The 13,420-nt window shown below is 36.8% G+C and overlaps 1 protein-coding gene across 2 annotated transcripts; it reads left to right on the plus strand.

The window, feature by feature from the left end:
• The first annotated feature begins 466 nt into the window (after positions 1-466).
• LOC103974497 (kinesin-like protein KIN-14C) lies at positions 467-12,661 on the plus strand. Of its 2 annotated transcripts, XM_009389348.3 has the most exons (22): positions 470-734; positions 822-1,091; positions 1,178-1,332; positions 1,445-1,558; positions 1,736-1,868; positions 2,707-2,834; positions 2,941-3,024; positions 3,148-3,225; positions 3,289-3,381; positions 3,474-3,503; positions 7,190-7,531; positions 7,611-7,692; positions 7,792-7,887; positions 7,971-8,150; positions 8,334-8,440; positions 8,551-8,729; positions 8,969-9,133; positions 9,219-9,472; positions 9,594-9,757; positions 10,503-10,972; positions 11,354-11,448; positions 12,395-12,661. In XM_009389348.3, exons 2-22 carry the CDS (start codon positions 1,025-1,027, stop codon positions 12,457-12,459), a joined length of 3,081 nt encoding a protein of 1,026 aa, XP_009387623.2. In that variant the 5' UTR covers positions 470-734; positions 822-1,024; the 3' UTR covers positions 12,460-12,661. The 2 variants fall into 2 exon arrangements, with proteins under 2 accessions (XP_064969555.1, XP_009387623.2); XM_065113483.1 differs by lacking the exon at positions 7,971-8,150 and having other exon boundaries at positions 467-734.
• The last annotated feature ends 759 nt before the right edge of the window (positions 12,662-13,420 follow it).

Genomic DNA, 13,420 nt, shown 5'->3' on the forward strand with positions numbered 1-13,420 from the left:
ACCTGATTTAGCGAATCTTTGCTGACCCAGTCGTGGGCTACCCGACTTCTTACCTACCTCTTGACCACGGTAGCGCGCGCCCCGCAGGGTGCCTGACGTCACAAGGCACGCACGGTGTATCGGGTAAGGTGTTCATCGGGTAAACGTAGTGACGTTTTCGTAGTTGAAAGAGAATTTAAGCCTTAAATTTAACATTCAAATGGAAGTTCAATTAAAAAAGAAAAAAAAATAACTTTTCTTACCCTTTTCTCACTTACCCGCACCGCTAAGTTAAAGAACGGGAGAGATGGAAGTGGGACCGATGCGGGTCCCGTGAGGAGACGTCATTTAGTTTCACCCGGTGCGGGAAGTTCTGTTTCATCGAATAGACGGTCACGTTTCTTCCTTACGAGGTGAAATGGCCCGCCGTCGAGATACCTAACGCCGTCAAGCGACCAAAGGCGAAAGCGATGGAGAAGAGAAAGCAGAGCTAGGGAGCTCCGAGAGTTGGCGCACGTCAAGGACGAAATAAAACAAAAGTTACGAAGGCAGATAAAGAGAGAGAGAGAGAGAGAGAGAGAGAGAGAGGAAAGCGGTAATAAATTATTTCAAGATTTCTCCACTCCATACCCACCTCAACGAGCAAGGAAACCCCCAACAATTTCCACCTGGCTGGCGTTCCCCGGAAAACCGAATCTCTCTGCTCGGAGCTGACCCCGAACGCTAAATCTGCTGCGGTTCCGCCTCCGGTCCAGGTTTGTGGGTGTTCTCGGATCTTGCTTCGTTTCTTTTTCCGATCCGACTCAGATTCGTTTCTTCTCGGTGCCCTAATTTCCTATTAGGCTGGGTACGCATTCTTCCACAAGGAAAGGACGTTACCTGATGAGATCTCGACTCAGGAGTGCAGCATTGCTCCAAGGGTGACATCTTTTTCGAGTTAGTTGGGGTCTTGGTTTGTGTTTTTGGAGGGATTCACGGGCGTGTTGTTGCACTGAGGTGGAATGAGAAGGTGTGAAATGAAAAGCGTCGTGCTCAAGTTGGTCTGATGAGCCTTGAAGTGAATTACAGGACAAAAGATAGCATGGGAACTGCGGATGCCGAAGGGAATGCAGGTAAGTTCTTAATTTTTTAGTGATCGGCCGAACAAATTCTGTGTAGGTAGGTAAACAATGAAAAGTCTGTTTCTTTACGTGCTCAGGGAAGAAGCAATCAGATGTAATTCGGTGGCTGAATAGTCTGTTCCTGGATTTTAATGCGCCGGAAGATGCCTCGGATGAGGAACTGAGAGCTAGGCTGTTGGATGGGACTGTCCTTTGTCGAATATTGGGCAGGATCAATCCTTTTTTCTCGGAGGTATGAATCAATGGCAAATGGCAACTCTTCTAAAGCATGATGATCTTACAAAGATATTTGTGCCTCATGGTGATTGCTTGTTCTCCATTTTTGATTTGAACTTGTACTGCAGAGTCCACGAGGTACTTATGATCCTTCTGAGAAGAGGTTGATTACTATTAAGAAGTTCATTTCGGTTGTGGATGAACTGTGTTTGCCTAGTTTCAGAATTGTGGATCTAGAGCAGGTAATAGTGCACATCTCTGTTAGATTTGAAAAAAAACAGGACCTGAACTCGTAGCATGTCCTCTCATGAAAACTGTGCTTGATGAGAGTGAAATTTCATGTTCCTGTTGACTTAATCTGATGTGGTCATGATACTCTTGTACATATTTTGTTGCTACTATGCATCCTATTGTTTCAGGGATCTATTTCTGCGGTTGTGGAGTGTCTTCTGTCCGTCAGAGATCATTTGAACTTGGATAGCATGGAAGATGGCCACCCTGACTTGGACAAATCTGCAATCCAGCTAAGAAAGAGGTGGAAACTTCCAGAAGGTTTGTTATGTTAATGGTAACTTGCCCAAATCGTTATTAAATTGTTCTTGTTGTTTAAAGGCCATTAAAACTTATCATTGGATTGGGGACTTCATGATGCCAAGAGGACTGAATACCTGTTGAAGTTGGAAAGGGAATATAAAGATTGTAGTGGATAGAAAATAGCCTAGGAAAAAAGTCTACTATCCATTTGAGCTTTTGCACAAGGAGTTTGGATTTCTAGATCTAATGTAAGTTGGTGCACGTGCTCATTCTACTCTGCACAAGGATAGCATTGTGAAATCTAGGTGGTGGAATACATTTAGCAGTCACCACTTGTGCTAAAGAGCTCCTATGTATGTTTGTTTTTGATAGATGATCCACCTAGTCTTCTGAAATCTTTGAGATTTCATTTTATAATTGTTACTGTTGATCATGGATTTTCATTTTTCTGGAATTGTGAGTTACTTTAATCTCTAATGCTGGAAGCTTAAGTACTTGGCGCATTTCATTTGTGCAACGATTCTCTCCAGTTTCTGTCTCACTTCTATTTATTTCTATTCTTCCTTACCATTAGCAACTGTCGATTAGCAAACTTATATATGCTACTTGTAGATCTCTCAAACTGTCATTAAAGCCATACAAGGTCATCACATGGGAGCACCCATATACACATTACACAGTATGATAATGTTTTTCAGTAGTTTTTTTTATAATTTAAGGATGATAGGTTGTGCCATTTCTTGATTGGTAAATGTTTTGGCTGTATAATAGTTGTCTAGACATTGTTTCATTCCTTCTTTTCAGATAATAATGAAAGTAATAAACATATGTTGACAGTCTCCGAATAATTTTGTAGAGTCATCAGCTGCTCTGCTACATCATGTTGGACATAACTTTCATGAAGTTTTCCAATTGAGACAGGGGCGTTATTCTGATCTTTCAGCTGCTAAAATTTCAGAAATGTTGAAATCGAACTGTTTAGATGTAAGCTTTTCAGATATACTAATCATAAAGAATGTTTGATTCTCTATTGTGGAATCATTGACCACTAGCATATCACATAATTTTCTTCTCACATCCTTGGATGCAGAATGCTCCAACTCGATCACTTTTAAGCATTATTAATGGGATCCTTGATGAAAGTATTGAGAGGAGGAATGGGGAGATACCTCATGTATGTTGCAGGAAGAGCAAATAATTGGTTTACTCTAAAGGCCCATGTGCTTCTACTTGCAAGTCTATCGTTTGACTTTCCTGATTTGATGTTTTAATCACTTCTCTTTTCTTCCATCCTTAGCGTGTAGCATGCTTATTAAAGAGAGTTGTGCAAGAGATAGAACGCCGTATTTCAACTCAAGCTGATCATATAAGAAATGTAAGAGACACATGACATTCAACAGTTCTCTTTTATAGTTCTCTAATGGTTGGTTATCTGCAGCAAAATAATCTCATTAAGGTCCGTGAAGAGAAATATCTATCAAGAATCAGGGTGCTAGAAGAATTAGCAAAAGGGACACATGAAGAAAACAAGGTACTTACTGATTAGTTCCCATCATGTTATCATATTCCAATACTCAAGTGTTGTGCTATTTTGACAACTTGGCTCTGTGTTTATTGTTGCAGATAGTCATGCACCAGCTCCAGCTGACAAAGGTATAGGTTTTTTTTCTGCCAATTGTGTTGAAATTGTATGCTATTGTATTAGAACCTTTTGTCGTATCTGTCTTCTTGCTTGTTTAATGCTGTCCAAAAGCATTCAGAATCTTTTGCCTTTGTACATTGACATTCTTAATCTGCCCTCAAACTATCATTGTATCTTCAACAAATGATAGAAAGATTATCTTTTCAAAACAACATTTAAATTCTCGCACATTGTGACTACTTTCACTTTGATATTTGTATGCATATAGGTATAAATGCATTGCATTCGTAAGGATGGAAGGAAATGTTAAAACATAGACTTCGTTGATGCTTCATCCAAATTGACATGTCTATGAAAGATATAAAATGGTTGATGAGGGTGATGCTTTTTGAGTTTATTTGGCAGCAGTTACCCTGTGACTTTAAATCAAGCAATAAGCATAAATATGTATGCTAGGCTTTCAAATAACTATGTGATTTATCCTACATTTGTGGTTAGTGACCCTCATGTTTGATCTTTTCATGAGCCTACATGTCAAGCCTTCTCAACTAACCTTGATTCATGGCATTGTTTAAGATTCTATATACATATGTGATCATGCATATTCAGCTTTGAGCACACCAAGCATTAAAAGGGGGATATTTTCCTGGATCTGTCTCATTGTCTTCTTTCTAGCGGTTCTTAGTTATAGAAACTAGTAAAAACCTAGACATATACTCGCCTCTTCATATGTCCTTGTCTAGTTTTGACAACTTCTGTTTTGTGTTTTTGCACTTCATATGAGTACTTGTGTGCTTACCTCTCTTCTGTAGTTGATGGTGAGATGATCATCTCTCTCTTAATGATCGATGCATTATATTTACAGAAGTGTATAAAATTGGATCAGTTGTCACAGCAAATTTTGACTTCTCAAAGAAGCATCATGCAGCAATAAACTCTACTATATCATCAGAAGATATCTGGTAGAGCTAAAATCTGTTTTATTGTATCTTGTGCTGCACCATTTGTATTTCTCTCTCTGTCTCTCTCTGTATATGTTTTCTTTTTTCGGGCAAGGGTGGGGATGTTCTCTTTTGTGCTAAAAGAGTTACTGCTACTTTGGGTTGCACAGAAGTATTTTTGCTGTCACATGGTGATAATACAGTAAATCATTTTGTGCTACATATTGAAAATTGTGAATTGCTTCTGCTAAATGATGTGATTTCAAGAAACTATGTACCTAGACTGAATAAATAGGTGTGAGGGATGAATCAAAACCTACTATCTATGATTTTTAGTGTCCTCTATTGCTTTTCTGCTGTTGAGTGGCTAAAGATAGATTGTGGAATTGGAAAGCAAACATAAATTCTTTTACTTCCATATCAATGACACAAGTTAGTAGTAAAATCCTAGAGATTCAAGTTCTCAGTGGCCAGGACCAGTGAGTTTTAGATTGTTTCTACCCTTTGCTCTGTAAGGATGACATGCTCAGAACTAAATGACCTGTTCTTGCTTCTAAAATGTTAACATGTAAAGTGTGTTTTCATGTGCCAAAAGATTGAATTGCACGAGCTAATTATTGGTTTCTTTCCTGTCTGTTCCAAAATCACTTCCTTCCTGCCCCTAGTAATATGATGGCAATTCAAATGATTGAACTCCAGTAGCTTAGACATGTGATGCCCCTTTAAGAATGAACAGTTCAGTGAGAATTTGCATCAATTTAATTGTTAGATTTTTGTGATGATTAGGATGGTTCATTTTAACTTGTTTCTACTATTTAAAACTGCAAGTGACCCTGTTCCAAGCTTGGATAACCTTTAGGCTTGATTACATTTTTAAACTTGTTAGAGTCCAGTCGTTGCAGTATATTTATAAAAATGACCCATTTGCCCTCTATTTGAAATAATTATTTTGAAATGTGAGCTGTGTAAAGCCTTTATACTGTCAACAATGGCAAACAATTTGACATAGCCAGGATGTTTCGGTTATTCTGGTCCAGATTTATAACTTAATCATTCACCTAGAGATAAGTGGAATGCCATTTATTGAAAGTTCACTTTGATGATAAATATGAATAGGTTGCATATATGATATGTATTGGATAATTTAATTCTTTATGGGCATGTTTCAGATATTTCATGTGGTTGTATAGGCATCTTAAAAACTGTCTACCCAACTCTGCCCCCTCATGTAGGATAGATGTGATAAAAGCCCTTGAAGACATGAAACCATGCATCATCTGTAGAGAAAAGCATGGAATCATAAGTCTTTTGATGCACTTTAATGTCAATCCTGAAGGTTGTTATTTTGGTCATGCAAGATAATAATGTTTTCTTATACTCATCATGGATAGTGCTAATGTTGGCCATGGTCTTTAAACGGGTTCGATACTGGTTTTTCCAACTTGTCAAACAAATATTGGGCAAAGATGTAAGGTATATTAACTGATACCACCTTGTATTGTTAGGGGGGAAAAAAGGCAACAAGCCAAGCAGTATTGAGCTGTATGGTCTATTACAAGTGCTTGGCTGGGCTAATAAATACTGGTAATTACACAGCTGTTCGAGCAGTTAATTAAGCAATGTTGATAGCATTTTTGGGCATGCAAAAAAGGGCTCAACCTTTAGGATGTTGGGCTGGTTGGCCATTAAGGGTAGGTTCCACGAAAAGATTTGAGAAGATGCTGATTTTGAAGCCTTAATCAAAGTAATTGTTGCTAATATTAGTGGATTTTCTAGTAAATGCTATCTTCCCGTGTTGCCATTGTTATTGGACTCACTCCATGTCTGATGGCTATTTTAGCAATCTGGATCCTTGGCTAAAAGGATAGGAATTTGCATCTGCTTTAAGTAGAAACCTTCCCTGCAGGCATGATTTGATACTGACAACGATGTGCCTTATAGTCCTGATGCCGCCAAGTGTGGGGCTTGCTCTTTGACAAGTGTCTTACAAGAAATCCTATTGGGGCAAGAAGCAATTTAACTCTTTCCACTTCATTTTAGCTTATGCTCAAAGGCAGTGGCTGTTTGGGAAGCTTGTATGAGGTTAATAAATGTCATAAAAATATTGCGCTAGAATGTGATTCCAATGGCGTCATTCACCATTTGGAGTTGTGCAAATAATACTTGCAGTTGCTTTAGAGTCATTTGTAAATTTGAGAAAATCAACGCAACATCTCTCTGTAGAAAAGCTAGCTGAGTCACTACTGGTTAGTAAATTTGTGGGGAGATGCTCCTCCTTTCTTTTTGAGGATTTTATGGTAGGCATTCACCTCTGTAATATATAGCGATTGTTGCACACTTTTAATTTCATAGAGATAGCAATTTATTTAGTTCTATAGTTTCACCTCTGCATGAAACTATGATGTTCCATTGAGTAATTAATAATTGTGAATAGTTTCTGTTAAAGGAGATCTAGCTTTAGTAGAGTTATCAAACTACTGATGCTGTGATTGCTTCATGCATGACATAACTTGTTGTCTGTGTTTCATTGTAATAGCTTCCTGGGTAAGTCATCATATTAAACCTGCATGGAACACCATGGTGCACCATGGACGTAGTCAAAATTGTTGGGAACATCACATAAAATATGTGTTGCGTTCTTGTAGTGCCTAATTAGGGTACAATGTAAAGCAACATTACTTGAGATGTTTCTTCTTGGAATTGCTTCTTAAGCGAAAATCAACCTCTTAATTTTATTTGAGTGTGTATTGGTGTAGGCAGAGAAACTGAAGATTGAAGAAAGGAAAAACATTGGGGAGAAAGAAGTATTTAAATTGATGAAGGAGAAAGAGGATATGGAAAGTATAATTGTGGAACTTAAGCAGGAACTTGCGATGACACACAAGATGTATGAAAATCGCTGTCAAGAATTGGAGGAGAAGGCAAGGGAAAGTAAAGCACACTTAGTTGAGAAGACAAAGGAAGTTGAATTCCTTCTAGCAGATTCAAAGAAGAAGATAAAAGAACTTGAGGAAAATTCAAAATTAAAATTCAAAAATTGGGAAAATAAGGAAAATAATTTCAGGAATTTCATACACTCTCAGCTGCAATCCATGCAGGTTTGGCTTTTTTGATCTTTTTTCGTTTTCTTCAATATATCTATTTTCCTAGTGAGACCGGAAACTTCAACTATCTCAGGACTTACGGAAAGCATCGATCTCCATCAAGCAGGAGATAGTACATTCTCAAAAGAGATGTCGAGAAGAAATGACTAATTTGGGTACTGGGATTCTGGAGCTCTATATTTGCATGTTTAGCTGCTTTTACTTTTGATGACTCCCTCCAGTACTAGCCTTTTGCTTGTATCCTCATCCTGCAGGGCTGAAGTTGAAAGTATTAGCAGATGCTGCTGATAATTATCATAAAGTTCTTGCAGAGAACCAGAGATTATATAATGAGGTTCAGGAACTGAAAGGTAACTATTTAGCAAAAGTATGGCTATTTATGTAACCTGTGGAAGACATATTCTAAATTGTAGTTCATTTTTATACTTAATAGGAAATATTAGAGTGTATTGCCGCATAAGACCATTCCTTCCTGGTCAAAATCAAAAGTCAACGACGATAGATTACATTGGTGAGAGTGGTGAACTCCTTATTGTGAATCCCTCTAAACAAGGGAAGGATGGACATCGGATGTTCAAGTTTAACAAAGTATTTGATCTAGCTGCTTCTCAAGGTTGTGATTCTTTTAAATTATCTTGTATATCGTAGAATATTTTCTCAAAATAGAACTACTGTCAATGTTTTATACAGTTAAGAACTGGTATATGTTTATTTGATTAGGATGATATTAGATATAGATTTTTTCTCATATTATGAAGCATAATATATTACTTTTGTCTTGCCAATATGTTGACAGCTGAAATATTCTCGGATATTCAACCTTTAATACGATCAGTTCTTGATGGCTACAACGTATGTATTTTTGCATATGGTCAAACTGGATCTGGGAAAACCTATACAATGGTATGTTTTTTTCCTTTATTAATTTTCAGTTATTTTTTTTTCTTTTTGATGGAGAACATGCTTATGTGTGCAATTGGTTTTTTTTTTTTTCTTGAAAATCTTGTTTCAAGAGTGGACCTATTTCAGCATCCGTGGAGGATTGGGGGGTGAACTATCGAGCTCTGAGTGACCTTTTTGAGATATCTGAAAATAGGAGAAATAGTTATTTCTATGAAGTGGGTGTCCAGATGGTTGAAATATACAATGAACAAGTGCGTGATCTTCTTGTAGATGATGGTCCCCAAAAGAGATATCCTTTATGCATGTCTGTTTCTTTTCTTCTTAGAAATAAACATAATTTTCCTCAAGACTGGTTAGTTTTATTGGCTTCTTTTTCTATCTTATATGTTGCTGATGATATGCCTATTATTGTTTTTATGTAATGACTTCTACTTATCATTTGCTTTAGTCTAATACCTATATTTGAATTTTGAACACCATTAAGATCTAAAGTCAAAGTGCAATTATATTTTCTGTAACTTGCAACACACTTGGGGTCTGGAGTAGTACTCAACCGAATGGACTTGCTGTGCCTGATGCTAGTGTGCACCCTGTCAAATCAACTTCAGATGTTCTGCAGTTGATGCATATTGGACAAACAAACAGAGCTGTGGGTTCAACTGCTCTCAATGAGCGAAGTAGTCGATCTCACAGGTCTTCCTCTCTCACGGCAGTTCACGCACATAATTTACATACTATTTTGCCTTCACTGCTTTATCATCAATTCTCTTTGCTGCAGTATTCTAACTGTCCATGTTCGAGGTGTGGATTTAAAGACTGGATCAACTTCAAGAGGTTGTCTTCATTTGATAGATCTTGCAGGTAGCGAAAGAGTTGAACGGTCTGAAGCAACTGGAGACAGACTTAAGGAAGCACAGCATATTAACAAATCTCTGTCCGCTCTTGGAGATGTGATCTTTGCTTTAGCACAAAAAAATACTCATGTTCCTTACAGAAATAGCAAACTAACTCAAGTTCTTCAAAGTTCTTTAGGTACCGACTCTCACATTTGCTTGGAGATTTCCATTGACAATGTACTTCTCATTGACAATCCATTGATCTGATAAATTTATTGCTGATTCTAAAGTAATTTGGTTGTACATTTAAATCACAGGTGGACAGGCCAAGACACTTATGTTTGTCCAAATTAATCCAGATATTGAATCGTATTCAGAGACAATTAGTACCCTAAAGTTTGCTGAAAGAGTGTCTGGAGTCGAGTTAGGTGCTGCACGTAGTAACAAAGATGGCAGGGACATAAAAGATCTGTTGGAACAGGTTACCCCCCTCTATCATCCCCTCTATTAAAAACTGATTTCTTTTGTTTCCTCATGTAGTTCTGGAATACTGCAAACTGCAAAGTATGGAAAATATCTTAGTACTAAAACTATCTTAGAACTAAAACTATATTAGTACTAAAACTTATCTCATATGTGGGTTATGTTGAGGCCCCAGAGCAATTGTTAGTCAAGTGGCTATTGCTATAGGATGAAATGGAAAAGTTCTCAGTATTGAGGCACTGTCAAAGAATGACCCAAATAGCTTTCATTTGTCAAGCTGATCTTTATGATAATATACATATTTAGGGAGTGATTTGCTGAGTAATTTTAAAATATAAAAGGTTTTTTTGGTGAAATCCATGATTCTCTATTTGGGTTGTTTTAAAGGTTGTCACTGATGTTTATTTTTTTGAATTTTTATCACCTAATCACTTTTGATACAAGATATTTGCTTAAAAGGCTGCATTTCTTTAATATACCCTTAAAGATTGTAAGTGTGATGACAACTACTGAAAATAAGTAGCACATTTGTACTTGAGCCATGGATAAGTCATCTTCAATTTGTTTTTTCCTTCTACAAATGTTCTTTTGAATTTAAGACTTTTTTTAATGATCGATCCACCCTGGAATAGAAAGAATTCCTGCTAGATTGGTGGCATACTATTGTCTTCATTTAGAGTTTCTTGCCAGTTGTTCGATAAAGTTTGAGTAGGTCTACTTATTTTTCTTAGTTGCTCATGCAGGTGGGATTTCTTAAAGACACAGTAGCAAGGAAGGATGAAGAAATTGAACAACTGCAAATGGTCATAGATCTTAGAACCCAGTCTCCTATGCTAAAAAATGAGAGAAATGCCATGTTGATTCACTCTTCCTCTCCTGGTATTCCATGTTTGGGTGGAACAACCAGACTAGGCCCTCAATTGTCCAGTGCGAGGCTAGTGATATCTACTGATAAAGCTCCTTCTGATCTGGATAACAGCTTTCAGTTTAGTGAAAACCATTGCATGGCTAATGGAGGGGATAAAGATCAGAAATTGCAAGCTGATGCTTACCTTGTGGGCTTCAGAGATGTGGATTTAGAAGACAAATTAAGTGAAATATCTGACAGTGTGGTTTCAGTGGGCACAGAAACTGATGGTTCAGTAAGCAGTTCCACTGAGTTTGGTGTTTTTCCTGAATCTATCAAATCAGTGGAAATGTCGAAAGGGAAGATGTAAGTTCATTTTTTAACACAATTGCATGGTTGCTGTTATCTGCCAACACAAAAATATTTACCATTTTGAAATATATGTTGCATCACCAATTATTGTTTTTTAAATTTGTGAAGCTGTCAGTGTGCTTACTCAATTCTAATATGAACATGTCTATCATTATCTGTTCTAACTCAATGCAGTTTCCACTTTTATGTATCTTTCTTTCTTGCTTCTGCAGTTTTCCTTTGTGTTCCCATTTTATGACACCAAAAAATAAGATTTAGCTGATAAATAAAAAAGGAACAGCTTGTGATGTTATTATGCTTAGCATTTTATTTGGTGTGGTTTTAGCTGTTGATTCTCTTCTCTGAGATCTTTTACTTTATTTGGTTTGAATGCAGACCTAGAGTTCAGTCAAGAATCTCCAGACCACCTACAAAAACTGGACAAGTGACATCTACCAAACTGAAATTGAAAGAACCATCAAAGTCTGCAAGTACGTCATTAAATCTGGCTCATTTTCTCTTGAATTTTGATGACTGTGAATGATTTTCTGTTTCATAATTGCCATGAAAAGCAGCAAGTAGAAATCTGCTATTGTTGCAGTTCCATTCTCATGGCATCTAATGATTAATTCTCTTTAGTGTGGTATTTTTCCAGGCAAATTATCTTAGAAAGTAAGGAGCTTTGAATGCCTTACCAGATAATTCAAAATTATGTTCAATTGTTCATGCAATTGCATTAGATTATTTTTTGGTTTATTCAGATATTGGTTGTTACATTTTTTTCCTAATGACTGATCAGCCCTCATCGTATCACTATATACAATTTGATACCATTATTTTTTAGTTTATTACATGCATGTTGTTGCAACGGAGGGTTATTGACTAAATATTAAAAAAACGAAGAATTCGATATTTTGTTATTGTTCTTTAGTCTATTACAGTATCTAATGAAATAATTAAGAATAATTGAACTAGAAAAAATTAAAAATCTTTAACAATTATATGTATTCTTAGACCAAGGGACAATAACATTGTTTCACATATCTAAAAGGGACAGTAACAATCATATGTAGGTTAGGTCACAATCTCTAAAAAAAACTAAAAGAAATAAACAAGGGTTGAAGTGTTAGATTAAAAGGAAATGGTGGTTTCAAGGTGTAGGTACCAATATGTTAGCCATACTTCCATTAATAAATCAAAACAAAATGACCAATACGTAAGTGACAATTTGAACAATCAAACCCGTTGATCTTTTCCATGCTCAATTTTGAGAGCCATAAATTTTCAAAAAGTTTCTTATTTGTGCAAGCGATGATATCTATATTTGCTTTCAGTAATGGAAGTTCAAATGCATCCATCTATATATGTCGTTTTCATCACATTAAACTCTTTGTTGCTCTCTACCAATTGCTCAACATATATTTCATCACACACCAGGCACAAGGAAAGCTACCAATTGCCAGTCATCATCTTCCCTGAAGGCTCCAAAACGTTGGCAGTAGAGCAAGTGCTTTTGCTACGTTTGACTTTGCTACTGGTTATATGTTTTAAGCAAGCTTTCCACATATTATGACGAGCCTGTAAATTATCTTTTAGTGGAAGCAGCATGTCATTCATATATGTAACACATCATTGCATAATTTTCTAAGTATTGAGATACTTGGAAGTCATCAAGTAAAATCTTATACTTGAATTTAACTACTACGAGAGCATATACATGCAAGTTTTTATGTAGTTTACTAACCAAGTATTAGCATTCAGAGCAAATAGGTATTATTTTATTATCTATTTCTGATTATTTTATTTAATGTTGTTATATTATACAGGTCAAAATATCTTATGGTCCATTGGTACCAATAGGTTATTAAAATTTTCATCAATCATTTACATTGTTGCTTTATATTTACACAAATATTTGTTGAACACTGGAGGAATGTGCTGATTTTATTGCGTTGGAAGAGTGCACCCTTATCCGTCTACTTCGCCGACCGAAAGAATCTGGAGTATCTCTGTCGTTTCGGTGCGTGACCAGCTCTTGTTAATTGCAAATTGAAGGGATTGATTCCCAGTCTTAATTATTTTAGGATGCCAATTTGGTCATGGATTAGGACATCATGGATGAGGTATTATTATTTCTCGATAGCTCCAACTGATGATATAGGACAATATATCATTATGTGTATGTATATGTTATCATCCATTATCTTTAATCCTGTCATGGAGTTCTCCTCTCGGCCAAAGAATAAATGGACCCCAAGTGAGCTGGTCGTTTTCAATTAACTATCTAGGGTTCGCTTTAAGAACAGTGTATTTTTCCCCGGGAAAGAGGCATGAAGGTGCGACTCCGTGACCTTGTCGAGATGCACAACATGCAAGAAGGGCCTCGCATTGGCTGGTATCGGCGACGCCCGAGCGTTCTGGGTGGGGGTCTCCGTGAGACGGCACATCGGTTCAGTTTCGTGG

Source organism: Musa acuminata, chromosome BXJ2-6 (assembly GCF_036884655.1).
Source record: "Musa acuminata AAA Group cultivar baxijiao chromosome BXJ2-6, Cavendish_Baxijiao_AAA, whole genome shotgun sequence".
Taxonomy (NCBI): domain Eukaryota; kingdom Viridiplantae; phylum Streptophyta; class Magnoliopsida; order Zingiberales; family Musaceae; genus Musa; species Musa acuminata.